The sequence below is a fragment of the Aythya marila genome (genome assembly GCF_965140915.1).
Source record: "Aythya marila genome assembly, chromosome: 1".
NCBI lineage: Eukaryota > Metazoa > Chordata > Aves > Anseriformes > Anatidae > Aythya > Aythya marila.
The window spans coordinates 164,296,479-164,323,773 of NC_139042.1; the positions used below are offsets into that span (position 1 = coordinate 164,296,479).

At 52.6% G+C, this 27,295-nt stretch overlaps 1 protein-coding gene across 5 annotated transcripts; it reads left to right on the forward strand.

The window, feature by feature from the left end:
- The first annotated feature begins 1,075 nt into the window (after positions 1–1,075).
- LOC309874974 (suppressor of cytokine signaling 1-like) lies at positions 1,076–13,466 on the forward strand. 5 transcript variants are annotated; one of them, XM_082753849.1, is made up of 3 exons: positions 1,076–1,194; positions 8,721–8,845; positions 11,902–13,466. In XM_082753849.1, exon 3 carries the CDS (start codon positions 11,968–11,970, stop codon positions 12,634–12,636), a length of 669 nt encoding a protein of 222 aa, XP_082609975.1. In that variant the 5' UTR covers positions 1,076–1,194; positions 8,721–8,845; positions 11,902–11,967; the 3' UTR covers positions 12,637–13,466. The 5 variants fall into 5 exon arrangements, with proteins under 5 accessions (XP_082609975.1, XP_082609976.1, XP_082609977.1 ...); XM_082753850.1 differs by having other exon boundaries at positions 1,169–1,194; positions 8,505–8,845; XM_082753851.1 differs by lacking the exon at positions 1,076–1,194 and adding an exon at positions 1,371–1,497.
- Positions 13,467–27,295: the final 13,829 nt, after the last annotated feature.

Below are 27,295 nucleotides of genomic sequence, written 5' to 3' on the forward strand. Positions count from 1 at the left end.
CCGTGATTTAGCGCTCCAGTGGCAGATCCTCCTCCCACTGAAGCCTCCCTAAAAAAGAATTACCACTTTGCCCAGACTCTCGGGGAAGCTCAGAAATTCTTCTGTGGTCAGCAGCATCTTCATGCCTGGTTGAAAGGAAAAACAAGGAGTGATGTCTCAATACTTGGTGGAACTTCTGGCAAGGCTGCAGGTCGGATTCAGTGTGTCTCTGACTGTTTCGTGCTCCCCAGCAATGCGAAGCAGCTGTAAAGCTCTTGTAGTCAGCTGCTTCACCCAGAGTTACAGCTGCTTTGCATCACTAGACTGGTGCAAAGCAGCCAGAGCATGTCCGTGTTCTGCTTTTGTGTGTGGCTTTTTCAACAGGGCAATCCACCTAGCATGCACGCACCAGGGGACGCCTGCAGCGGTCTCGGGGGGATCTGGTGGAGGTGAATTAGAGCCCTGATGGTGCAATCAAGCCATTGCCTAATTGCAGGCTAGGCCTTTAACGATGGTGTGTTTTGTACAGAACTCCAATAAATTCTTCTCAATTCTTCTCCCCCGTTCTTTTTGAGCAGTGATATGCTTACGGCACGCACCACGCCGCCGGCTATTTATATCCCACCTCCGAAAACTTTTGCGCATTCCCCCGTTTTTTCCCCCATTTCCACGATTTTCCTTCGGCTCCCCGGGCCGTGCATTCCTGCCCAGCCCCAGCTGCCCCCTGCCCTCGGAGGGCTCCAGCGCTGCCGGCCCAGCCCGGGGCACGGCCGGGGCCACCCCGAGCTCCCCGGGGACAAGGAGCCCCCGCCCGCTGCGCGCTCCCCGAGGGATGCTGCGGAGCCGAGGGGCTTTCGGAGGTGTTTTATTTTATTTTATTTTTTTTTGTCGTTGCTTTTTCCTTCCCCTTCTTTCTCCCAACCTGGCCAACTTTTTTTTTTTTTTTTAACTTAACTTTTTTTTTTTCTTCTTCTGTACTTTTTTTTTTTTTTTTTTTTTTTTTTTTTTCCCCCTCGCAAAAGCCACGCCGTGGAAAGCCGGGGTGGCGGTGGTGGTGGAGGAGGGAGAAACCCCTCCCCTTCCCCTCCCCCGTGGCTCCTTCCTCGGAAAAGCAGCACTTGGGGGGTTTCCTCCCCTTCCCCTCCGCGCCGCTCCCCGCGGCCGAGGAGGGCCCGGCGGGCTGCCGCCGGCCCGGGCCAGCCCCGGCAAGCCCCGGTAAGAGGGCGGACAGCGGCCCCTCGCTCATCTCGGGGGCCGGGGAGGCGAGGGGGGGCCGGGGGAGGGATGCGCGGCGCGGCGGGGAGCGAGGCCGCCTCGGTTTCGCTTCGGGGCGGGGGAGCGGGGGCAGGGGCAGGGGCAGGGGCCGGGGCCGGGCCGGGCCGGGCAGCGCCGCTGTCGCCCCGGCACTGAGCGCTCGCTCGCACCCGCGGCCCCTCCGGCAGCCCCGAGCGGAGCTCAGGAGGAGCCGAGGGCAAATCGGGCTCCGCTGCCTCCGAGCCGGCTCGTCGGGGAGCGCGTGTGAGTGTTTCTGGGGGGTTTCACGCTTTATTTGGGTTTTGGTACGCCTCGGGAGGGCAGGAGCTGGGGGTCTGGCTGCGGGAGAAAAGGGCTGAGCTGGGCTGGGGCTGCCCCGCTCCGGGTTTGGGGTGCCGGCGGCAGCCCCACAGGGAGCCATGTGGCTGGGCTCGGCTCGAGCCTGCCGCCCCTGTCGGCTCTCGGCACGGGGCGGTGGGGAGCTGCGTCCCGGTGCCGCTTCTCCTCCTCCGTGCAGCCCCGGAGGAGTGCTTCATCTTCGCTGGAAAAAGCGAGCTCTGAGGTTTATTTATTTATTTCCCTCCTCGCTTTAGTTTTAATTGAGTTTAGTGCAAGCGTGCGTGCTGTCCTGCTCTGTAGAAGCATGGAAACGAGATCTGAATGAGCCCGGGGGGTAACAGAAAGATGAGTTTAACATCCCTGAGTTCCTGCCCCCCCCTCCTTAAACGTACATGAGAAGGATGGGGATGTGGCTTGACCATTGTTTTGGAAAGTTTGGGGTAAAGAGGAAAGTTTAGGGTAGCGAGCTGCTATTTAGAAGTACGTGGTCCAGACGGCAGAGTTTGCTCTTTGCAGCACTCAGAGAGTGTAAATGAAAACTGCGGTCACATGTTGGCCATGCTTAATTCTGTTAAATGGGGTGGGATCAGAAATAGCTGCAGTTTCCCAGCGTATCGTCCTCTAATGGCTGGGCCCTCCGGAGGCTCTGCCTTCCTTCTCCAAACAATCGGGACTGCAGTTCAGATGCTGCGGATGTCAAATAGCCCATTGAGTCGCAGTGGGGTTATAGTCATGTGCTTAAAATTATGCACATGCACAGAAGTTTGTGGGACTGAGGCTCTATTATCACATAATGTTGGTCTTGGTTGAATCAAGTTAGGACGAGATGTGACCGGTTGCTGCAGATGAAGCCAAGCTTTGTTTCTGTGTTCCTGAGGGGTTCTGCTGGGTCTGACTCGCAGCTCAGATGCTGAAGGACGGGGTCTTGTCCCCTCTGGAGCAGAAAGCTCTTGGGCACAAATCCGTGGGATTACTCGGATGCCAGCCTCCCACACTGGTTCCCATCTTCTCCCCAGCCAGACTTGGAGCTGGGCCTTTGTTATTTCTGCGCTGCTTGTTGTCTGTTGCACACCCTGGCTCGCTCGCTGCTGTGTGGTGGTTGTGGCGAGAGGCAGCACGAGGCTCTCCTTCCAGGTTGCACCGGCGGCCACAGGTAAACACTGTTGGGGTCCCAAAAAACAGGTGCAGAGGAGCTGCTGGGTTTGTGTCCCTGCCCCTGTTCGGAGAGGGCCAAGTTGGGTTTCCAGATGACAGCTTCAGACGTCGGCTGGTGCCTCTGTCCCTAATCCAGCTGGAATGTCTCTGAAGTTGGTGGCCGGTTTGCGCAAGGGCAGAGCTGGAGCTATGTGGTGCCAATTCCTCGCTGCTGTCACCGATGCTGTGGTTGCACTGCTGAGGAAAAAAAGGGGGAGAATGTGCCTTTCGAGCTGGGTTTCTTCCCTGGTTTCTCTTTTTTTCCGTCCCTGCTGGGATTTCATTCCTTCCTTCTCCCTGGACCTGCCACATGCGGGTTTTGCTTTCCTGGCTTCTCCTACCCTGTTCCTACCTTCCTCTGGTTGGCGAGAAATAGCTAGTGGTGGTGCTCAAACAGGACGTCGTTTGGGTCAGGCTGACACTGTGGTCACGTTAATAAAAGCTCTGGGGAGGCTGTGTGTTCCCGGGCCATTATCTGGTTGTGCTCGTGAGCCGGGAGAGGTGTATCTTAAATGAACGTGTGGGTGCTGCGAGAGCTGAGGCTGCCATCCTGGGGTGGTGTCTTTGTGTAGGGCAAGATATTAAGTGCCTATGCTGTTAGGAGGCATCATAGATTTGTTTAAAAGAAGACAACTAAATGTTTGGCTAATTACACCCCTGACTACTTGTAAGTAGAGGCAGAAGCTGAAGACAGTCATGGTATCAACTTTACCCTCTTCTTTCCTGCCAGTGCCCTTCACTAGTGCTCAGCCCTCTGTTTTGCATCATCTGTGCATGCCCTACAGCCTGCTGCCTCATCGAGGTATTCATTAGCTGAGCGTTTTGCTGAAACTGGTCTCACACCCTTTAAAAAAAAAAAAGTTCAGCGGTGTGTGGTGCAACAGGATTTGGTGGCTTTGCGCTAGTGAGTGGTCAAAATGACTCGAGTAAAATTAATTTCCCCCCCGACCAAGTGCAAGATTTCAAGGTAAGATTTAGAAGTGAGAGGTGTTAGAAAGTCCTTTTTTTTATTTTATTTTTTTTAACCTCTGGGAATCTGTGTGCAGTACTTATTTAATAGTATATCAATATCAATTCAGTTTTAGTAAAACTGCTAAATACTGGTCTCTGTGTTGTCTTTGGAGCCTTTTGAGCTGCCCCCTTAGTTTCGTCCTCTTCAGTGGAGAAATGAAAAGGCCTGTGTGCACTTCACAGGAAATGAATGTCTGATACAAGCTTGCAGACTGCACATTTCCAAGAACTGCTCTCAAGGTATTTTGATAATGCACATTCTCTCGGCCTTCTCCCTTCCTGCTCCCCGTGCACTTTCTGTGCTGCTGCTTGTTCGCTAACACATGTGAAGTACGAGGGAGACGGCCAGCCCCTGCCGATCCCAAGCCTGCACGCAGGCTGCTCCAGCTTCACGTTGGCTCCCTCGGAGCGGTTGCTGGCGAAGTTGTGCTAAGCTGGCAGCCTTCAGCCGCTTTTGTCTGAGCAGGGAGGTTTTGTCTCCCCCATCCCCACCCCCTGCAAACACTGAAGAAAAATTTTGACTTCAGATGCTGACTTGGCTTACAGTCGCTGTGATCCTGCAGTTCACAAACTGCAGCAGCCCCACGATTAAGTCCTTGCAGTGACTTTATAAACCCTTTTCACTTCAGTTTTGCATGACTAAGGGAAGTTTGCGCCTTTTGCTGGGCTCCCCTGATTTTTACGTCAAGTCTGATCAGTGAAGGGGGGGCTTAAAAAGGTGATGCTGAAAAAAATAAAGCCCTTTGCTGCTGGATTCCTCTGCTGAAGCCTGGAGTGGTGGGTGCTTTACAGAGGCAAGGCAGAGAAGTTTGAGAAAGAAGAGAAATGAGAGTCCTCAGATCAGCTCTCTCACTTTCCCCAGCAGCATTTTAATGTGTGTGTGATTGGAGTTTTTCCCTTTTATGAGTTTTAAAATTACTTACTTTTCAATCTCGGTTACCTTTGAACTTCCTCTCTTTTAGTTTTATGAAAGAGCACAAAAAGAGCGGCCTGGTTGTATGGCGTGTTCCTTTTGCACCCTCTGTACCTACCCGCTCCCTAAACTCAGCATCACATTTCTGCGGTCTCCATCTGAAAACTTGCCCGTGACTTCTCATCACCCATCCTTAGGCCCATTCCTTTTGTTTCAGCTCTACCTGTTTTTATTTAAGGTGACTGGAGCTGATTGTGCCATCTCAGGTGGTGGCATTGCTGTCGCATTCCCACCTGCCTGTTTTTCAGCCTCATGCTTGTGTCTACTTCTTATTTACTAATTTCTGCCTCTGCGTGCTGAGCTGGAGCTTCCCTCAGTGAGCACTAGGTGCTGTTTTTTGTGAGCTGCCCCAGTTAATGCGTTGCTCCTGGAAATACAGACCCAGTTTATTCACTTGCGAGTCCTGGGGATGCTCGAGCTCCTGCCAAAGCCCTGCGTACAGCACACTGCATCCCTTTAATTTTAATTTTTCTGCCCTTTAATTTTAGTGTTACCCATCTCTTCTAATTACCACCCTCCACCTGTACAGGTTAAATAGTATTAAATGCTGGAGAATCTCCTCAGCAATCTGTGCAAGGAAAACAACAAAAAAAGGCATCTGCTTGCTTGCTTAGCTTCTCTGCAGTGTCCTCATCCCCACGTGCCAGTACCCCAGTGAGATGAGCGATTCCCCCAGAGGCTTTCAGGTTTTGATCAACTGAAAATGCCATTTGTTTTCTGGGTTTTCCTTTTGTTTTTCTTGTCTACCTGCTGTCCCACTTTCATGACAGCCATCCCAACGTAAATTCACTCCCCACCATCAGTAACGTATGTTCCTTTATGTCGGCTCTGCCAGGGCTAGCTTCTCGCCTTCTGAAGGACTGTGGAGGTTGTAGGGAGGTTTGGGCAGGCACCGAGGCTTCACTGGGTTTTTGGATGGTGTCTGGCCCATGGCAATGGCCCTTGTGAGGCTTCTACCTCTCTGAGGTGTCCTCCCCAGGCTGTCCTCACAGCCAGGCAGCCCCTGTTGCCCCTGCAGGTCAGCACGCTCTGACACTTTAAGCCTTCCTAAATAACCTCTCAAATGACTGAAGTATTTTTCTTTTTTTTCCACTTTTGACTCTCAGGACTCATTTCTTTATTTTGTGTATTGGAAATTCCCCATTATAAAACTTGGTGTTGTGGTGTGTTTGTGCTCCGTGACCCTCGCCCCTTCTTCTGAAAGCATAATCACTGATTCCTGGTCTGTCACATCAGCTAGAGCCAGGAGGTTTTAAGGCAAAGGGAGCATCCCTTCGCTGTACCTGTGTGTCCTGGTGTGTACGGGTTAAGCACCTACGACTTTTCTCTCAAATCCATGATACCGAGCCAGTTTTCCCTGCAGATGCTGCTCATTTCCTGGAGTTAGCCTCTTCCATGAATTCCTTTCCTGCTGAATGCGATGGGGCTGCGGTCATTGTGGGAACCACCAACAGCTGCTGTGTTTTTGGATGTACGTGTTCAGGCAGGGCACTGGAACAACCCAAACCAGTCCATTCAGCCGAGGAAGGTCAGAATGGGGGATGCAAACCCATGCCATTGACCCAGGTACGGAGAGAGGAGCTGCCACTGGTGGATGCTGGACTCCTGGCCTCCCTCGCAGCCCCTCTTTCCCTGTCCCTGTCACCTTCAGTGCTCTTCCAGAGCCCTCGTGCCTCCTGCTCTCCCTGCTCCCCCTCCTCATCTCTCCTCTCCCGGCTGCTCCCCATCTCCTCATTTTGGCACCCGGGCACCAAACAGCACTGCCGGGCTGACCAGAGGTGAGCAGCGACAGCTCCCTGTCCTTCAGCCTCAGCAGGAGAGCCTGAGCAGCAGCGATGAAGCTAGGCAGTAACCCGTAACGATTTCCTGTTTCTAACAATTTATATTTTTAAACTCTTTTCTGCAAGTTTCAGGGGGGAAAAATGCCTCAGGCTCCTGAACCTGAAGTCGGTAGTCCCATGTAAGCCAGCTGGTAGGGGTGGTTGTGTTACTTGCTACACAGCAGCAGCCTTACAGCTCAGGGAAGTGGTGCTGTTGCTCCGAAATGGCAGGATTGCAGCTTCATGCAGCGCCAGGCCTGCGTGGAAAGGGCTGTTTCATTTGGAAGTAGTTGTTCTGGATTTGCAGAGTGGCTCAAAGGTGAGAGGAAAGGACCCTGAAGCAGGTTTTCTCTTCCAGCTTTTTTGGTCAGGCTAACAGAAGCAATAAGCTTTCCCTATAAACTGCCACCTTCATATTTTTTGAAGCATGTTATGTGGAAACCAAACGTGCTCGCAGACTTCCTTGCTTTGAAGAATACTGGGAGCACATCAAACTATCCTGTGGGTTTTCTTCTGGGTAAAAAAAAAAACCTTGTAGCCTGTATCAGCAAAATGATCACGTTAAAGCAGAAAGCACGTCACAGAAAAGTGCAGTAAGAAATGCAGCAACTAAAGGTGAGAGCCATGAGAAGGTGGAATTACTCGTGGGTTCTGAAGTGTGCTCTCCAGCACCAGAATTAAGAAGGGGGGTTGATAAGGACGGTCCTTTTGCAAGAGCTCTCGAAGCCGGTTCCCAAAACCCGCGTGCAGAGCTCTCCCCTACACCTCTTCTGCGTGGAAACAGGAAATGTCACAGCGTGTGCTGCTGCCTCGTGCAGGACAGCAAGCTGACAGGGTTGTTTTTTTTTTTTTTTTTATATTGCATCCTTGTTCAACGCTGGTCATGTAGGGAAACACGGTTTGGGTTTGGTACGTGCACGTGTGTGTCACGTTTGTTTTTTTCCACATATTCCCTCGCGCCAGACGTGGTATCAGCCTCACACCAAGCTCTATTTATAGCCGTGGCAGAAAAGACAGCGGGATCTGCGGCGTCTCCTCAGCCCGCTGTGTGCTGGAGGAGCTGCCTGTGATCAACGCCAGCCCTATTCACGGGGCTGTGCCACGTTCCTCGCTGAAATGTGGTCCTCCATGCTGGTCCTCTGTGCTCGTGGGCATGTGCTTGTCCCCGTGCTTCTCCCACCTGCCCCTTCCCCTCCATCAATAGATGGGGTGGGGGCCTGCAAGCAGGAGGTCTCTGCTTGGGCTCTGCTGCCCGAAGCAGGGATGCTGCTGCGAGGACCCGCTGGGTGTCCCTGTGAAAGCTTTTCTGAATTATCCCCGCTGCCTGCGGGCTGCAGGATTGATAACAGGGAGGTGCCGAGGCCAGACAGAGAGGGTAATGTAGTCACGGGGCAGAGCTGCAGTTCTGCTAGCTGCGAGTCAGCGTGCTCGTGGGGTGCGTGCCCAGCCTGGGCTTGGCTGGGGCGATGCGGAGAAGTGATGTTAACTGATGGAGCTTGGGTAAAAGTGGGGCCTTGAAGGGACTGCCTCTGAAAGGCATGCAGAAGGCTGGGTTTGTTTTTGCCACTTGCTGACAGATCCGCTGCCAGGCAGGTGGTTGCACAAGGGGTGCGCTGCTGCTCCACCAGGTCAGCAGGTTTGGGTTTCTATCCACGGGGTGAGAAGAAAAAGCCTGGATTGCTGGGGAAGCCAAGCAGAAGAGCAGGAGCCAGATTGGGCTGGTTGCTGTTCAGATAACTCCCCAGCAAACGGCCACGTGCATGCTTTCAGATAAGGCAGTCTAAATGTTGTGCCTTGTGCTGAGTGCAAGCCTGAGTTTGCTGTTCCAAATCCTGAAGCGTATTCCTGTTGCCACCATCCCTTAACATCTGGTTTTTATGGTTCCTGCTTCCTGCAGATGATGGCAACGTTAAGGTCTTTGCATTTGTCCTTAGGGCATCTGTGAGCTGTGTGGAAGCTATTCAGGTCATGGCTTTGGGAGCAGCAATAACAACAGCGATCCCTTGCTATCTGAGTGCAGGCTTCCACAGCCTCACGGGCTGAGGAGGCTGAGGCAGACCAATCGCCTCCAGATTTGTCACGTTTCAGACCCACGTTACGGCCAGCTAACGGGCTCAGTCACCACTTTGGACATCTCTTTCTTCCCGAAGGATGGATCCGCGCTGGAGGAAAGCTCCGCAAAAGCAGCGAAGCGCTGCGTCGGCGCTCCCGACGTTGGACCGCTTCCAGGCCTGACCTCCAGCTGCTCACCCCTATGGATGGCAAATTGAGAGAGGTAAGCCCTTCGAGCGCCCTGAAGGCAGAGTGCCAGCACGGATCCTAACGTGTGTGAAGCCGCTGCTGAGCGTGCCAGCTGTACCCAGCCCCAGGGCGCTCTCTCCCTGCACGACACCCGCTGCCTCGCCTGGGTAGGGAGCGCGGAGGAGAGCGCGGTGCTCCGTGTCAAGAGCACTTGTTTTGAAAAGCTCTTGAGCTTGCATTAAAGCAGAAGGTCTGGGGAAACTTAGCCGGGCTTTCAGTCAGCGGGACGCCAGCTTTTGGGGGATGTTGTGTTGGCTGTAAGCGCTGTTCTTGCGGTAGGGAGGCTGTAATGTTTGGGTGTGGGGTTTTTTTGGGGGCTTTTTAGCAGCGGGGGGAAAAAGCAAATCTGGGCTTGGCAAATCAGAAGCAGAACTAATTATGCACGTGTGTTTCATTATGCCCCAGGGTTGGCTTATCTCTACTCCAAAGAGTCCACCTAGCCTCCTTCACCTGGGAGGCCACATACACACCGTGCACGTTAACCCATTAGAAGTGAACCTTTAAGGTGACACCAGGAAGTACTGCCAGAGGGCTATCTAATGCCACGCTGCCAGCCACCCAGCCATCTGTTGGAAATGGGTCACTGAAGCTAAACAAATTCACGCTGAGGACCTGACCCACATGTAGATCTCAGACCAAGTGAGCAAGCTGTGAGGGTGCTATTTTTGCATTTACTTTGAATTCGAAACGATGACACAGTCTCGGTTCTTAGTCAGCCAGACTTCTAGTAGCAGTGGATTTTTCTTAAAGGACTTGGGAGAGTGACTCAAGGTTGAAAACTGGGACAAACAGTTGTTGTTGTTGGGTGTTTTTTTTGTTGTTTTGTTTTGTCAAACAGCATCTGCAGCCTTAAACAAATTATCTATTTATTTGTTGTTTTTAAAGCTAGCCTGGAAATGCAAGACAGCTGCTTGCTTCTGTTTTCCTGTTTGGATTTGGTTTCCAACCTAGGCCCAGGAGATTGGCAAAACTTTAGGTTGGACCCAAGAGAGCTCGCAGTTCAGGAGGAGTGGTTGCTGGTGGGAGCGAGTCTCCCGGGTCCCATCGCAGCTGTAGCTGAAGCCCTGAAGGCCCTTAGTGGGAGTATGACCTTTTTTCCCCTGTAATAACTAATGTTGAAGGGCTCTACAGCTTCCTTACCCAGGGGGAGGAAAAGGAAAGGGACCAAGTTGCTGCAGCTTCTTGTGGTGTTGAGTTTTCGCTGGTGATAGATTGCCCTGAATGCTGCACGTGTCGCCTGTGTTTACTTGTGTGCAGCTCACTAAATCAGCTTCCCCCAAGATTTATCCTGACTTGCTGAACCGTCTGAGCAGCTTTCAACCGCTGCTTTGTTTTTTTTTTTTAATGGAAAAGAAAAAACCCAGCTTGATTAACTCCTTCCTACCCCTCCCACCTTCCTCAGAGTGGAATTTCCCTCCCACGGCGACACGTCGCTAAAGGGCAGCATTCAGAGCAGCGCCAGGGATGTCGTGGCCTGCACCTCACAGGACCAGAAACTGTGTGTATGTGCCACCAGAGAGGCTTCCCGGTGTTTATGGCTCCCTGTCCTGACGGTGACATCATTGATACCACCGCCGAGTATTGCAAGAGATGTGAGGGGAGGTGCCTCCTCTCCAAAAATACCGTGCCAGAACAGCGTGAGGAGAAGGCACCCCATCCGGATGGCACGAGGCTTTTAAATAGCGGCTGAAAGGTGTGAGATAAGGGGAGCTGAGCCTAGCCCAGAGCTTTCCCTCGCGATCTTTCCCTTGGTGCTCCCCTGGGTCTGTGGCAGGGGGCTCAGGAGACAGGGCCGCAGGCTGCGTGTCGGCATCGGTCCTGCTCCCGGCACGGCAGCGCTGTCAGCGAGTGTGCCTGGGTTAATGGAGTGTGTCAGGGGGCTGAGGGCAGGGCTTGGCGGTGAGCTACTGACTTGTCAGGCCTGGGGAAGTGGTATGTAACAGCTCAGCTTCTCACACAGAATGAGCCTCTGGCTCGGGGCTGTGGTTTTTATGTTTATGCATATATATATATATATATATATATATTTATATGCGCACACACACACACACACATATATTTTTTTAATAATTGAAATGACTTGGATGGATGGCTGATGGCAACAGTGGGAGCAGGGATCTGCTTTTCTAAAGCCAGACAGCCTGGTGACAACACGAGGTGCAGATGGAGCGGGAGACGAGCAGGGCCGTGACAGCGAGGGAGGGAGGGCACTTGGCTGAAGGCAGCACAGGAGCAGAGGGTGGTGGCTGCGAGAGGGCAGCGGCGTCTGCGGGCTCTGGGAGATGTCCCTCCGGCACAGGCAGAAGTCACGGGCTGGAAGGCCCCGAGCAGAATCGTTCCTCGGAAATCAGCAGGGCCTGGTGTCAGCGTAAGTGGTCTCACTCGTGGCAGCCCCGAAGCTGATGGCGAAGCATTTCGTGCAGGGCGCTTGATCCGAGGGCTTTGCTTCCTCCTGGCATGCTGGATGGGAGTGTCCTGGGACAAGGGAGAAGTTCCTGGGGTTTGGTGGGAAGGGCTCGTTCCCATCTGCTGCTGTGTCTGGGTCCTGTGGTCTGTCTGTCCTTCTGTCAGAGGAGGCGTTGGGCAGGCAGGAAAGACACCTTCCCACTTCTCTCTGAGTGCCAAAGTGAAAGATACCCTCCTGCCTCGGGAATTTATTCCATTGTCATTTGGGGTCTCATTTCCTCTTGCCACTCTGAAAAGCCCCTAAACATCCAGCAGAGGGAAATCTCCAAGATCTGCTAGATTTGAGCCAACCTGTTAAAGGATGTACCGGGGAGCCCCTAGCTGTGAATCCTATAAACCCAGTGCAGCAAGGTGGGGCCTTGCTCTGGCTGGGGATCCTGCTGGAGCTCCTCCTGCTCTTATTTCCTTGGTTGTCCCTCCAGCTGCAGGTTAGTGGCACACCGTGGCTCCCTGCGGTGCTCCTTGGTGCTCTCGCTGCTGTCTTTCCTCCCCGTGAAGTCCCTGTCTCCACTTGCCCAGCAAGAGGGTGTGGAGGGTTCGCCTCACTCTGCTTCTCTCCCGCAGGCTGGACACGAAGGAGTAAGGATGGTAACGGCAGCGTCTTCCCAGGATCCATGGGCTCTTTGAGAGATGATCAGAGGGAGGCCAGATGATCTGCACAACACGCACGCCACTGTTTCTCGTCCGCAAAGGCAGCATCGGAGCGTCCTCCCCAGCCCCGCGCCGCCCGGCTTGCCCGATCGCTTCCGGATGTTTCGCAGCTGCGAGTGGGAGGTCCTGGAGCGGTCCCTCAACATCCTCCAGGCCAGCGACTTCTACTGGGGCCCCCTGTCCGTGGGGGAGGCCCACGCCAAGCTCCAGCGGGAGCCCGTCGGCACCTACTTGGTGCGGGACAGCTCGCAGGGCAACTGCTTGTTCAGCCTGAGCGTGCGGATGCCCACGGGGCCCGTCAGCCTCCGCATCTCTTTCCAGGAGGGCTATTTCCGCCTGAAGAACTGGTTTTCGGACTGCGTGGTCCGGCTGCTGGAGCTGGTGGTGGCGGGGACCCGCAACAACCCCTTGCACTTTGATGAGATGGGGGGAACCCCCCTGGTCTTCTCGGAGCCCCTGTGCCGGAGCCGCCGAGTGGTGCCCACGCTTCGAGAACTGTGCCGCCGGCGCCTGCCTGCTGGCGCTGCTGCCACGGGGGACACCACAGGGACGTGCCCGCAGGAGGTGGTGGCGTCACCCCCGGGCAGGAGACGGGGGTCAGAGCAAAGTGTTGGCTCCAGTCCCTCCACAGCCGGGGCTGGGAGATGATGGCGGGCGTGTGGGAGGCGAAGGGACGCGCCTGCCGCCTGGCCGTGCCGGCGGGGCCGGGGTAGCTGCTCGGAGAGGCAGGGGAGGGCAGGTGCCCCAAGCCATTGGCCATAAGAGCTGTGTCCTCGAAGGTGCACAGCACATGTGGCCTTCCCTGCAATGGCTGGGGTAAAGCCAGAGCAGGAGAGCAGCGGTTTCCACCCCCCGGGTCCTGCTCTTTGCTCCAGTCGTGCCTTATAAGCTTGAGAGTGGGGCGAGCTGCCTGTCCCCCCAGGTCAGCCCCGCTGCCCCAAAGTGCCTGAGCTAGTCTGTGCTAAGCATGTGCCCTCGTGCAGCGATATGGCTGGGACTGGTCCCACAGCGCTGCAGCCTGGGCACAGCCCCGTGCTGCCCAGAGAGCCACAAGGGCAGGAGCGCGCCCTGCTCCTCGCCGCACAAACAGACGTCAGCACTTGCACCTGGGGAGAACTGCTGCAGCTCTTTACAGTACGTGCAGCTTCTCTGCCTTTTGCCTCGCTTTATTTGAACAGGTTTTTGGGAGTGCAGATGGGTTTATACTACGGGCAGTGCGTTCCAGCGGAGGCGGTCCCAGTCCAGAGAGCCTGGGCTGCTCTGCGAGGGTGAGAACAGATCAATCCTGTGCCCTTCCTTACGCTCATCTGATAGTATGCTGCTGCCATCTATGGACTGTACAAAGATGTTTTGGTTTTGTCTCAAAAAAAAATGGCAAAGAATTTTTATACAACTTTTTAAATGTTAATAAACATGTTTTTGTACTTCTTTTTAAAAGCTAATGAATACATAACAGTATTTTCATTCCCTTGCAGCATTGGAGACACGGGTAGTTTAGTGCAGAGATACATGGTAATCAAACAAACTGAACGAGTGAGTTTCTTACCAAGACCAAAAGCAGTACATAAATGAATGGTCTTAGGTGGGAACAATAAACTTAGTTCACCTTACAGTGCAATAAATAAAGAATTTTATAAACATAACTCACTTCCTGAATAGACGGAGATAAGGCTTTCAGAAGTATTATTTGTATTATTTAAAAATTCTACTGAGTGTTTGAAGGAAGCACAGCATTGATGAGCTGTGACTGATGAGGGTGGCTACAAATGAGAGGGATAGAAAAGGGCTTAAATAGGCCTAAGAAAAATCAGTGTTGTGGTTCTTTTCAAGGGTGCAGGTGGGTATGATGTCCTCAAAATAAGTGACTAAAACCAGCTTTGTGAAAGGAGGTTGGTGTGCCTGGATACTATAAAATGTGACACCTGAGTCAGATCAGAGAGCAGCCAGCAGTGCATTGTACACGCAGGCTGCTCAGCTCATGCTGGCTTTCCCCTTCAGACCTGCACGGAGTGAAAAAGCCAAATGTGGAGAGCTGGGGCTCTGAATTTGCTCTCTTAGCTTCAGATATCTTGTCTGAGGAACCACTGTGTGTAGCCTGTTATCATTGCTGGGTCTGTTTGAGAGCAGATTGGGCTGCAGTGCCCTGCACCAGGGCAAGGGTGCCCTGTGCTGCTCCAGGCAGCAGCAGCCGGGGGCTGGGGTTTGACCCACCTGGAGCCCTGCTCGGATAAACCCCCTTGCCCAGGGTCACCGCTGTGCCCACCTCCTGGAGCAGCCCTGTCTGAGCACTGCAACCCAGGCAGCAGGCTGAGCCTACAGGGTGCCTGGCAGCAAAGGCAAGCAGCAGCCTGGGCTGTTCCAACAGGAGCATGGCCAGTAGGTGAGGGGAGTGATCATCTCCCTGTACTGGCTACTCTTTAGGCCCCATTTAGAATATTGCATCCAGTTTGGGGGCTCTGTGATGCAACCAAAAAAATGGGGTGAGATCAGGGGTACAACCCCAGGGTGCTCCAGGGATTGGAGCATTGTTCCATGAGGAGAGGCTGTGCGAGCTGGGCTTGTTGAACCTGGAGAGGAGATGCCTTCGGGGGGACCTAACAGCAACCTGCCTGTGCCTACAAGGAGGTCAGCAAGGAGCCAGGCTCACCACAGCGTGGTGGGAAATGGGGGGTGGTGGGAACAAGTCCAGACTGGATAGGAGGAGACCCCTGGGGGGTCCAGCTGGTTGCTCAGAGAGGTTGTGCAGTCTCCACACTTGGAAGTTTTCAGGACCCAACTGGGTGAAGCCTTGAGCAGCGTGGTGTCACCTCAGAGCTGGCCATGCCATGGATGGAGACCTCCTGGGGTCCATTTGGGGGCCACATGTATGCTCTTGGTGCTGCTCCCTGCCATATGTTTGGCTGGGCCTTGGGCACCATCCTGTTGCTCAACCCAAGGTGCCGCTATGGATGAGCACATTGTAGCTCCTGTGCCCACCCTGTGGCACCTCAGGTGCCTTTGGGCACCTGCCTTGGTCCTCGGGGGAAGCCCAGGTGGGGTCAGCTCTGCGTGCTGCCCTCCCTCACTAGGAGGAGTGGGGCTGGGACTGTGTCTCCTGCCCACCTCATCGCCCCTTTCTTCTCCGGCTGCCTTCCTGCCTTCCCTTTAGAAACCAGGGGTGGCAGGGAAGGAGCGGGCTCGTTTCTTTCACGTTTATAACCGAGTACAGGAATGCTTCTGTTTTATGGCAGTGGTTATAGCTCGCCGAGGGAAGAGCTTTCGAGCTGGATTGCGCTGACCTGGCGATGAACCGTTCTCATTTGGCCTGAAATGAGCATCTTGGGCTGCACGGCTGAGGACTGCGCAAGAGCTGTGTCTGTGGCTGGGGCTGTGCCTGAGGAAAATCACACCAAGGGAGGAGGAAATAGTTTGGATTTTAATAAAATCTACTGTATTTTGTTAATTTTATTTTATTTTATTTTTTTTTGTAATTGCACAGCAAGTACTCGTCTCTGACTTACAAGTAAGTCAATTCCATGCAGGGCTGTAGCAAATTGATTTGAGATCTGAGGATGAGAAAGCAGTGAATGACTGCCAAGTATTGTTATATTGTAAAAGTTTAAAGCACATTATGGTGCCTATCCTCATTGTTCCGGAGGAGAGGGCACTTCTCAGATCAGAACCGGAGCAAGAAAACAAACCAATTTGGGAAGAACAAGAATGGGAGAAGTGCATTTGGATGTGGCTGTCTTTACAGAGACCTCCTCCATTTTCTGCTTGGATCTTGGGAGAGAAGCCTTTTTCCTGAAACTTTTGAGACAGAGATGTGCAAAGTAAAATCAGAAGAGGTTAATTCCAAGGGGTGACTGCAAACAGTGTCAGTGGGTGGGAGATGTTCCCTGCAGCCACCCTGCCCCGGAGCGGGTCCCTCCGTGCAGGAGCAGCTCCTTGTGGCCAGCATCCAAGCGCTTTGCTTGGTGGCTCCTGAAGGGACTTGTAAAGAAATTACAAACTTCCTCACAAGCTCTCCAGCACCGTTGGGGGAATAGAAGAAAATTGTTTGCATTTTTATACGTTATGTTACACATTTCTCCAGCTGACTCATTTCAGTTTGTCGAGGAAATTTATACAGCCTCGCAGATGGTTTTTTTCAACCGCTCGTCCTCACATCCAAAGTTGAAATGTTTGGTCCTTCTGCGAGAGGCTGCCTCTTACCAGGCTGCTGGGGGCTGGCTTTGGGTCCCGGCCCGCCGCAGGCATGCAGCAGGAAGCTGCTCTTCATCTGCTGCCGACCAGCTGCCCTCCAGCAGTGCAGCGGGGTCGCAGGGGTTAATTTCCCGAAATCCTCCGCTGAAACTTGTTAATAACTTCCATATGTACCCATGTGTGCGCGCAGGAGGGGCCCCACAGCCAGCAGCTCTTGTAATAACACTTGATTACCTCTGACATGAGGGTCTGTATTGCATTACGGCTCTGCCTCGGTGCATCAAAATTCACCCAAAGCCATAAGTTTTGTGCAAACACGTATCACAGAGTTTATTGATGTTTGGGCACTCTCACCATTTGGAAATGAGCTCCTCCTATGTAGGCAATCTTCAGAACAAGACCTCCTGCGCACCCAAGTGATGGCTTGGGTTTGGGCTCCTGCCCTGACGTCCTTCCCAAAATACGTATTCGCATCATCGTCCTTTCAATGTGCTAAAAATCTTAATTTTTACCTTGGTTGGGGGAGTGTGACGGTTTTGTCCAGCTGAGCTCATTTTGCAGCAATTCCTCAGGCGTTTGGTATGCACGGAGCTGCAGCAGTTGGAGCTCTGTGCCTGGCTGTGAAGGACAGCCTTCAAAGAGAGAGCAGGTGTCAGAGGGAGACGCGGCACAGCCGCCCTGCCTCCCCTGCTGCCTCCCTGCAGAGCCGCCGGGGTCTCCGCGCGCTCCCTGCTCCCCTGTGATCTCAGCCGGGGTGGCAGAGCTGCCCTTTTGATGCAGCTGGAGCCGAGCACTTCCACACACTCCCCCTGGACAGGCTGGCTCTATATGCTGGGTCTTCTCATCCCAGAAAAAAAAGATGACTGAGGTTTTGCAGACCTCTGAGTGCCAGAGGTCTGCAAAGCCTAAGAGCCATGGAGGAGGTGGCTGAGTGCATTTTCTTATAAAAAAACAAAACAAAAAAAAAAAAAAAAAAAAAAAACAGGGCAACTGATCAGATACTTAAGTGTGAGACTCAAAACACACAGAAGGAGCTGTTTCTCCTGTGATGTATAGGGAGGGCATCGGTGCAGGCCAGCCTCAGCCCCAGGTGACATCCAGCAGAGCTGTGCCCCAGGCACCACTCGGGTCAGAGAGGAGCTTGAAAAAAGACGTGGTGAGGAAGAAGAAAACATCACACAGCACTGGCAGCCTCCTAGATCTGCATCCAACCCTGAGCAAACAACAACTTCTAAAGGAAGATTTGGCTGGCTCCTGGGCTACCTGCTTTTCCACGGTGCCACTCCTGCTGGCAGAGCTCTAGACCTTTGAGCCAGTCCCAGATGCCATCGAAATCAGCGGCCAGATTGTCGTTCCCCTCGGAAGGTTTTGGACGAGGTCTCCCATTTTGTAAGGCTGGTGTGAGCAAACGTGGGTTTTCCATAATAAACTTAAATCACAACAAACCACGCTCCCACTGGCTTGTGCAACAAATCATGCTGGGGGAATTGCTGGCATTCAGCATGATTAGCCCGAGCGTAGATGCCTTCCAGCTCATAAACAATAGCCTAAAGGACTGGAGAGGATCACAAACAAAGCACTTACAGACAAGACAATGTTTTTTCAAAAGTGACTTGAGAGCTTATGGCCACCGGGGGTTTGTCTTTTAAAAATAAAACAGAAGTAAACAAATTGGCAAAGACATCTCTGAAGAATCTTAAGAGAATGAAAGCGAGGATGTAGTACTTCAAAACGGTAAAATGAAGTTGGGGAAAAAGACTTCAGGCAGGACTAGCTGTTCCTTTTAAGATGCTCAAGGAAATGTGCCCACAGAACAGGCAGGCAGCGGCAATGCCAGCTGTCTGGGCAGGCAGGGGCTGGCTGGGAGGTGGAGGGGATGCAGGGGCTGCTACCCAGCCTGCCTCTAGTTGGCCATCAGGGAGAAGTCCTTGCTCCAATTCACGGGAGGAAAAAAAAAAAAATCCCTTTAAAAGCACTAAGAGCAATGACAGAATGAGGCAACTTGTATTTATTAAGTTTTATGGGAGCCCAATCTGCAAGGGACATTCCCCGCACTGTAAGCTGTAAATTTCAGGCTGAGAACAGTTCAGTTTATGTAAACCATATTGTTTGTATTGCACTTTTATTCGTTTTTAAAAACCTCATTTTTTATAATAACATTTTTAAACGTGAACTGAATTATTTAGAATTTCATCTGTTTGCTCCTGGCCCTGGCCCAGTGAAGTAGCAAGTGCCCAGCTTCTCACCCAAGAGCTTTCTACAAGGGGCCCACAAAGTTCTTGGCTTTGATGTAGCTTCTCGCACATTTGGACACCACGGGAAAGGTCATATCCCCTGTTCTGCAGTTTTGGGTTGGGTGGAGAAGGACTGGTGGCTCCTGATCCTTGGATTTCTGCAAAGAGCTCTCCAAGGCATCAGGAGGGCAGAAAGGGGAGGTGGAAAGCAGGAACCAAAGACTGCTCGCTGCTCTCAGAGACTGTGCAGGGGATGGGCCAGATATGGAGGCAGCTCTAATGTATGTGCTGAAATACCTAAAATAAGCCATGCAAACAAATCAATCGTATGTTATCCAGATGGGGCTGTTCAAATCCAATAATAGCAGTAAAGTGCTCCTGAACTCTGCGGAGAGAGAGATTATAGAAGGATCAGGTATAATTATAGTGCCTTATTATTACCATTCTCATCATTCTTTCTAACAAAGATTTTCAATAGGATGAAACAACTTCTTGCAGGAGAATGTAATGTGTTTGCTGGCATTTTTTCATTCTTCTTTCCAAGGCTGTTCGAGTCAGTCCTTGTAAATGGTATTAATACATGCCATAATGATCTTGGACTACATCATCTTTCAGACGATGCCCTCTTCGCCTACAGCAGACCCTTCCCCTGAAATGTCTCACTGTTGTTACTACCAGTGGAAACACCACCAAAAATCCCTGCTGCTTTGATACACACGCTTCCAAGCAGGATGGAGAAATGTCCTTAAAATATTAGTGGTTGCTAGAGGTTTGTTGGTCTGTGTCCTGCTCCAAAGCTGGAGTAATATAGGTGGAATCACCTAGGAGATTTTATCTACTTCAGACATGGTCAGACAGCTGGGGGTGTCTGTCTGCAAGTACTTGGGTCCACAGGGTGGTGAAGGAAAAAGACCCCATCATTTTTTCAGCAGTATCCCTTCTGGGTCATTGCAAGTTCCTGAAAGAATTGCCTCAGATGGGGCTGACGAGGTGGTGGAGCTGTGCTGTGTAATGGAGTCTGGACTTCCCAGGGAGGGGATTTCTCACCCGAGGGAAGTCCAAGGCCGCTCTTCCACCTCTGCGGCTACCCCGACAGCAGCTAAGCAAGGGAAAGCTGCCAGTGAGCGTGCGGTTGCTAAAACCTCCGGTGACACATCTCACTTAGCCTGCAGCACTCCCTGCACCGCCGTCTTCGTCCTGCCCCTGAATTGGCAAAACCCGTCCATTTGCTGAGCTCAGCTTGGAGAGATGCACACGCCTGTGCCAAATGCTGTGGTGATGCACAAGAGCCTCCTTCCCAGCCACCACGTCCTCGAGAAGCTCTCTGCTCTGCTCTGCTCTGCTGCCTGGAGGTCCCAGGCCAGCCAGGAGGAGCAGGCAGGGTGAGGGTGAGGCAGGGTGATTTGAAGAGATGCAGTAGGTTTTCTTTTTTTTCTTTCTTTTTTTTTTTTTTTTGGCGGGGGAGGTTTGTTTCAGAAGGGAGGGAGGGAAGGGGCGGTTTGCTGAGGTGGGTCTTTCTCTTTTCTCCTCCTCTCCCCAAACACCTCAGCAGAGCCTTGCTCTGAGCTCAATGAAAGTAGGGCAGAGCCTAACCACATTTCAAGCTGTCTGCGTTTTTGGATTCTGGGTAATTGTGATCTCTTATCTGTTCCTAGAAAAGATTTAAACAACTTATAAACCACAGCTGGGCAGAGATAATAAAGGAAGCAGTGGCAGGGTGGGGAAGGATCTCCCCAGCACAAGCAGAGCAGGGAGGGGGGCCTGTGGGAGAAGTGGTGGGCCCGGTTGTGGTGGAAGGGTCTCCACATGGCTGCTGGGGCCACAGGGTCTGAGGGGGGTGGCTCGGGGAAACCAAAGCCACAAGTGCTGGTAGCTGGGCTGTGCATAAAATGTGTGCATACATGTATATGCATATGTATGTGTAAGAGCAAGTGGAACTGTGTTTAGCCACAGGAGAGGGAGCCTGAACCCTGCTATGGTATCCATGTAGTCCCAACTCCATGCACATATTCTTGCTGAGGTTTTTCCTCCACACGGATGGGACACGCTTCCTCTTGCACTCCGGGGCTTTCACATTTTCCATTCCTCATCACTGCTGGTCTACACCTGCCGTGGTAGGGTTTGCCATGCAGGGGATACTCCTTCCACTAGAAGGGTTTGACCCAGCCTCCAGCCCCACAGAGAGGCTCAGAACATCCCTCCCAGGCCTCCCCCTGCCCACTGGGGACATGCTCCGTGCTCTGCCTGGTCCCCCTGCTCTGTTCTTTCCTCCTCAGCTGGACGCTTGGTAGGATGCACAGGCTCTCCCCTTTGTGCTTGCTGTGCCTACGAGGGAAAAGCTTTGTCAGCAATGATCTTTTCATACTTTTAAGCTGTATTCTCATCAACCATCTTAAACTGCATGCAGGAATTTTGACAAGGGTTTAAAAAAACTTGGTAACGATCCTCTTGCAATAGGCCAAAACAACAGACCTGTGTCCTGTAGGCCTGTCAGCTTGGGATGTGGATTTTGGGTGGGAAATTGAAGGGGCAGAGGGAGGGAGAGAAGGAAGAGAGAATGAAAAACAATTCTATATTGACAAAGATCCTAGCAAAGAGATGGTTCTTTCAGCAAACGCTCTTGCCAGGGTGGTTTATTTAGTTTGGATCGCCAGAATAGGGCCTGGTGGCTTAGAGATGTTTTTCCACCCTAGGAGAGTTTGCTATAACAGCTGTATCAGCCTGCGTATTCTCCACAGTTCACGATAAAAGGAAAGCTGAGGAATTAATAGAAATGAAAGCCATCTTTTTTTTGCCAGCAAGATACTTAGCTACTTAATCCCTTCCCAACCTTCCTCCCAGGAATTGGCAGAGGCCTGGTGCACGCGAGGAGAGTGGCGCTGATTTAATGCTGGCTGCGACTGCATGCGTGCCCCACTGCAGGGGGGCCCTGCTGGCTCAGAGGTTGCTGTTGCTTGCTGCAGGTCCCTCAGCTGGAAAGCTGCCAGCAGCTGTGTGGGCAAGCAAGGAGTCTCAGCTAGGAAAAAAAAATAATAGGAAAGACATTAAAAGAAAACAAACAAAGCAACAGGAGGAAGTGAGGGGAAGAACTGGGGAGGGAATGATGTAGGCAAGGTGCGAGGGAATGCAGGGACTTGGACGAGAACGAGTTGGAAGTGTGGTGCAGCTGCGGGGCACGCCGTGGGGCACCTGAAGGCAAGCAGAAGCTGCGACTTGCCAGGGCTTGGGCAGCCGGGCCTGGCACAGCCAACTGGCTCGCCCGGCAGGCCATCTGGCGAGGCGGTGGCTGGCAGGCACGGGTCCTGCGGCTGCCTGGCTGCCCCGTCTCCTTGTTCTACACAATCCTCCCTGCGTCTGCCCGCTGCAGGAGCCGGCCCCCCGCCAGCCCTGCCTGCCTGCCCACCCTCCACTCTCTTGGCAGGGCGCTTGCGCAGCCATCCCCTCAAGCTTTTCAAGGACTGATGCAAACACCCAACGCTGCTGGCGATTAGAGGGCTCCTCTTTTAACACAGCATGGCCTGGAGATGCCAGCATCCTGCCCCTGGCCTCTCTGCTCATCTGTGGCCCTTGGGGCTGGTGACACATCCCACAGTGGCTGTGGGAGGGCTGTGCACGTGGCTCCTGCTCTCAGGGTTCCCGCTCTCCTACTCCCACAGGGCTGGTGGGGTGAGCCCGCAGCTGCTGAAGTTTGCACTGATTTGAGCCTCCCTCTGTCAAGGCCAGGGCAATGGCATTGCAAGGCCCCGACCTGCTGAGGGAGAAAGGTGCAGCATCACCATTTAGTGCTGGTAGTGCTTTGCTTCGGGTGGAAAATACGTAAGAAGCTTTCCCAGGAAAAATCAACGTACACATCATCTCCGCTTTCTCGCCTAGCGCCCTGCCAGGGGCCCACACTCACTGTCAGGAGGCCTCTGCAGGTTGAGAAGTCTCATTCATAATAAAACTTCACTCCCCACCAGCACTGGCAAGAGTTTCCACTGCGCCGGCTGCGTAGGAGGGGCTTCTGAGACTGAGTGGCAAACTGTGCCCGGGCGTCCCGAGGTGAGGCCACCCTTGCTCCCTGTACCTCTACCCTCACGGGGGGCTGCTGCCCCTTGAGGCTTGCCAAAATGACTCAGTCCCTCTGGTCTTGCTCCACTGCCAGAGCCCGGGGCTGGCTGCGAGCTGGGTCTGCGGTGCATGCGGGGAACCGCAGGCTCCTGCTCCTCTCCACGGGCTGCTGCGGTGAGGGAGGAAGGGTGAGAAGGGAGGACAGCAGGCATCAGGGCTGGCTTCGCACCATAGCAGCGGGCTGTGCTGGAGCCTGTGGTAAGGTTTATTTTCCTTTCCTGTATCCCGCCTTCTGCTTACCTTCGCCTAACGGGCGAACCGCTATGGCAATAGCTGCAGCTTGCTGAGTAAACATTGTTCTGCGAGTTGTTGATTCCAGTTAATTAGCATTAATTTTGCCTTAAATGAATCCTAGTTGTGCTCGTTTTCTAGGGGCTACAGTTGCAGTGCTGCTGCACTGAGGAGATGCCCGGCTGCGGGGGGCTTGGAGCAGGAAGCATGGAGGTCTCCCTGCGATGGGGGCAGTGACAGTGTGAGAGGGATGGGATGGGATGGGATGGGATGGGATGGGACGGGACGGGACGGGACCAGCATGGCATTCACTTTTCACACACTTCATCTTCTCAGTGACCTGTACCAGCTCAGCCCAGCACCCACGTTTCACATGAACAGATGACAAAGCGTTCCGCCTTGCTGACAGAGCGTGTAAAACTGGGAGACAAGGATTCACCTGCCCCAAGAAGTCATTCTTGCTTATTGCAGGAGTAGTAGTTTTTCAGAGCTTTTTAATAATTTAAAAAACAGACAAAACCACCAATACCCTGTGCACCAGCGGGTCAAAATGAAAGGGGGAAGGTGCCTCGTGGCTGGCAGAGGGGCACCTGCGAGGGGTGGAGGCTGGGCTGGGGGGCAACGCTGCTTCCAGAGACCCCCCTGGGGAGCTGTGGTGAGGGGTCGGGAAGCTGAGGGAGCTCGGCCCCGCCATGCCGGGCCGGGGTCGGGGCAGGGCTCGGGGCTGCCCGCGGCCGGGGCGACGGCGCCATCTTGTGGGGGAGGGCGCGGCCGCCGCCCCTCGGCCGCCACCTCCTCCCCGTGTTCCCACTGCCCTGTGGGCTCTGGGGCTGAGCCAGGTGGATTTTCTAATGTATTTTATTAATTTAATTTATTTTTTTTTTTTCCTGGAAGATGTCAGCCCAAGAAGTCAAGGAAGTCCTTGGAGGCGAAATCCCGCTTGTGACGAGGCTCTAAAAGGAAAGCTGCGAAGGGGAGCTGGAGGGGAACGCTGCGAGGTCGGGGCACAGGCACAGAGCGTGAGCCCTTGGGAGCATAGCAGGCATGTGATGATAATTTAGTCCCCAGGAAGCTTTCCAGCTGAGCAACAGAAATAAAAGAGCAGGAGCAGGGTGATTTCTGAGGCAGACTCATTTTGTTGGTGAAAGGGAATTATAAAAGCACCCCCCTCCCTTCCCTACGGTAGTGTCAACACCTTTCTTTTTCTGGTTTCCCTTCTAGTTGCTGATTGTTCTCTTCCCTGGAGCAGTTCAACGGGTAGAAGCGTAGCAAGGGCATTGGCAGCTTTTACCTCAGCATCATCCAGCCCTACTGAGAGGCACTCGACGCAGAACAGTGCTAAAATGCTGGCAGAGGTACGGCCCTGCTTGTTCTGGCTCTCCTGTCGCTCGCACCGCCAGCCAGAGGGAAACCGTAAGCCACAGAGTCTGGGGTTAGAGGAGTCAAAGAGATTGCAAATCCTTGGAGGTGTGCGTGTGTTGCCGCTGGCTGGGTTTCCAGTGATGGGGGACTGAGCCGGTCTCTGACGAGGCAGCAAATCCAGAGCTGCTGTGCCGGGGAGTGCTCCGAAACACTCCCAGGCAGGCTCTGCAGTCAGGCTTGTTGAGTTGCTGCAGCTCTTCTCTGCACCAAGCGGTGTTTCTCTTTTGGATGGTTGTGGTGTTAAACGCTTCAGCAATAAAGAGGCTTTGTTGTGGTCTCTGCAGCGCTGCTTTTGCCTTGGCTAGCAGCAGTCTTTTTGTTTGAATAAATACTTTCCCTGGAGTTGGCTGTGGGGGCATGTGTGGGCACGTGTGTGTGTGCGCCTCTGCTTGTGGGTGTACATTGGACACAGCTGCAAACAGGCAATTCGGGTAGGTTCAGCACTTGCCCAAACTTGTTGTTTCTGAGCGCCAGAACAATGTGCTTTCCCTCGCAGTTGGGAATGCTGGCCACTGTCACGGGCTTTTAACAGTGCTTGAGTGAAATTAATGGATGCTTTCCAGCCACGGGCAGAAACTGTTGCTAGCACCTGGCCCGATGCTGGATTTAGGCTCGGGAAGTAATCAGCATTTGCTGCACCAAAGGTGCAGCTTCTCAATGTGCTGTGGCAGGGCTAGGGCTGGACAAGCCGTGCCCTACTTATGCTGCAGGGACCAGCTCACATGCAGTAGCACACTTTGTAATGTACAGGTGAAGGTCACACAGTGACCCATTTGCGCTATAGTTTCAGGGGGATCAGTAACAGCCCTGCTCCAGGCTGGTCATAAAAACACACAACTCCCCTGCTTTTTCTCATCTTCCTCCCATTTATGTCTGCAGTCCAGAATCCCCAAACCCAACTGAATTAAAATTGAACATTCAAAGATTCAGGCTGCCTTTAGGCTCTAAGGAACAGAATGCCATCCTGTTAATAGCTGCTGGGTAGTCGTTTCAAAACCATTTCTTTTCAGCAGGCACTACCATAGCAAATTCCAGCAGCGATTGTATTTCTGGCCTGGTGTGCCTCTAATCCCACAGCTGAGTTTTACACGTGATCTCTTTTGAAATGCTCGAACTATATATTTCTTAAAATTCCAGACAGAGATATTTCTAGGTGTTGGCATTTAGAGCGGCAACAGGATTGTTTATAGGAAGAGAAGGGAAAGGATGGAAGGAGGATGTTGACCTAGCAGCCCTACAAACCTACCGCACTTAATCCACTTATCGCTCTGAATTCCTGAAGCAGATAAATGCTGATAACAGTTAAAACACATCACTGACAGGAGCAGCATGTTCTGTCCTCTAGAAATACATCAACGCTGGAAATTGCAAAGCTGTGTGCTACCATGGGGATGAGCATGATATAAGAGCTGAGGAGGCCCTCACCGTTCAGAGGAGTTCTTCCACAGGAGGGTAGCTTTTCCCTCCCTCCCCCAGCTATCTTAAGATGCAATTCAGGCCTGAGAAACACTGCCGAGCATCACTGTGACCCCACAGCCCCCCAGAGCCACAGCTGCCTGATCTGTGCCTACATATCTGAAATACCAAGTGGGCCCCCGGTGTCTTGTTACCGCTCTTGATTGTCCTTGCTGCTCAGCGTTAAGACCTGCGAGGAGCGATTTCCAGCTGAGACCAGCCCCGTGCAGCTCACGTCAGCATGTCTTGGGGAGAGGAGTTCGTTTTGGCTAATCTGAGCTAAACCTTCCCTGGAGGAGTGCAGCTGCTGCGCCAGCCTTGCAGAGCCACACAAAGCCACTTGCTCCTCTCCCCATCTGTCGGGGCTCTCTGCAAGGTACCGGAGCCGTCCCTGGGCTCAGGGGAACGCAGCAGCCGCAGCTGTGCACTGCACCCCTGTGTCAAGACCCCTTCCTCCTGAGGACCTGTCCCAGGCTGAACAGAAGGAAAAATGCTATAAACTAACGATAGTTTTGGAGCAAACCTTGCTGATACAAACTCAACGGAGTGATTTTGACTATGCACGATTTACAATCTCATCTACCTTCTCAGGTCTTTCTCAGCACAGACTGCGCAGCTATCCACCGGTCTCCGCAGTCCAGCAGGCAGTGCGAGCAGGCACCCTTGAAGTTGCAGCAAAGCGTTTTCTTGTGGACAGTGCAAATGTCTCTCAAGCTGTCTGAAAGGAGGAAGCTGTCTGGAGAGAAGTGAAGACCTCTCAGGCACAAAGATTTTTTGAGTCAGACACTGCTCAGCTGTTGCATTGCAGATGTCTTAGCTACAAACAAGCTTTCACTGAAATCAAAGACTCTTCATGAGTTTAAGTGGTAGGATCCTCCCACAAAGAGAGGGCTTTCTTCTTCAAAGGGTTCTCCTCAGATTTCCCTACAATAGATTTCTTAAGGCTTGCCTGCATTGTGAAGCTGATTTGGAGCCAGCATCATGTGAATCTGAAACATCACAGCTGTTATGGATGAATTCACTGCCTGGTTGTTCTCACTTCTGCAATTCGAGTGCCTTCCTCCACAGTAACCTAGCCACGAAGTTGGCTGTGCTGGGCTGTAAGGAGTGCAGTAGGGCTGTTTCTTTCTGCTGACCGCTGCCGCAGGTACTTGTTTTCCCTTCTGAAGGCAAAATGGGTCATCTCATGCTTGGGTGTTCACATGAAGAATTAGTTTGATTGCGCTGCTCTGCCGTGAACCCATGCGCTGTCGCACTCTTAGCGGTTCCTCCATGTAAATGAACGACCCGAGTAAGATAATTTGAAGTAAGATGCCTTTATTCCGAAATATTGGTGGTCAGTGCAGTGCGATAATCAGGAACAGCTGTTCCAAAAGAACTGCATAAACAAATCCTTGCAAAATTATGGTAAAAATCCCAATGTACTATTTTTAAGCTTGTCCATTGCTCCAGAATCAGTTGAATCATTCACTGAATTGGCCCACATTTACCTCAAGTGACCTCAAATGGTATCAGTTGAAGCACACTTATTCTGTTCCAACTTGGGGCTTCGGTCACTGCAGAAGGTGACCAAGTTTGCTTTAAATGGTGTGATATTTTACAGTCATTGGAAGACAAAGCTCTCTGCGTTAAAGAGCTTACGGTTTAATCTTTGGACACTTGCTGATAGG

What these genes read in the sequence shown, in the direction of transcription:
- LOC309874974 (XM_082753849.1), top strand. Translation starts at nt 11,968, where the DNA reads ATGATCAGAGGGAGGCCAGATGATCTGCACAACACGCACGCCACTGTT.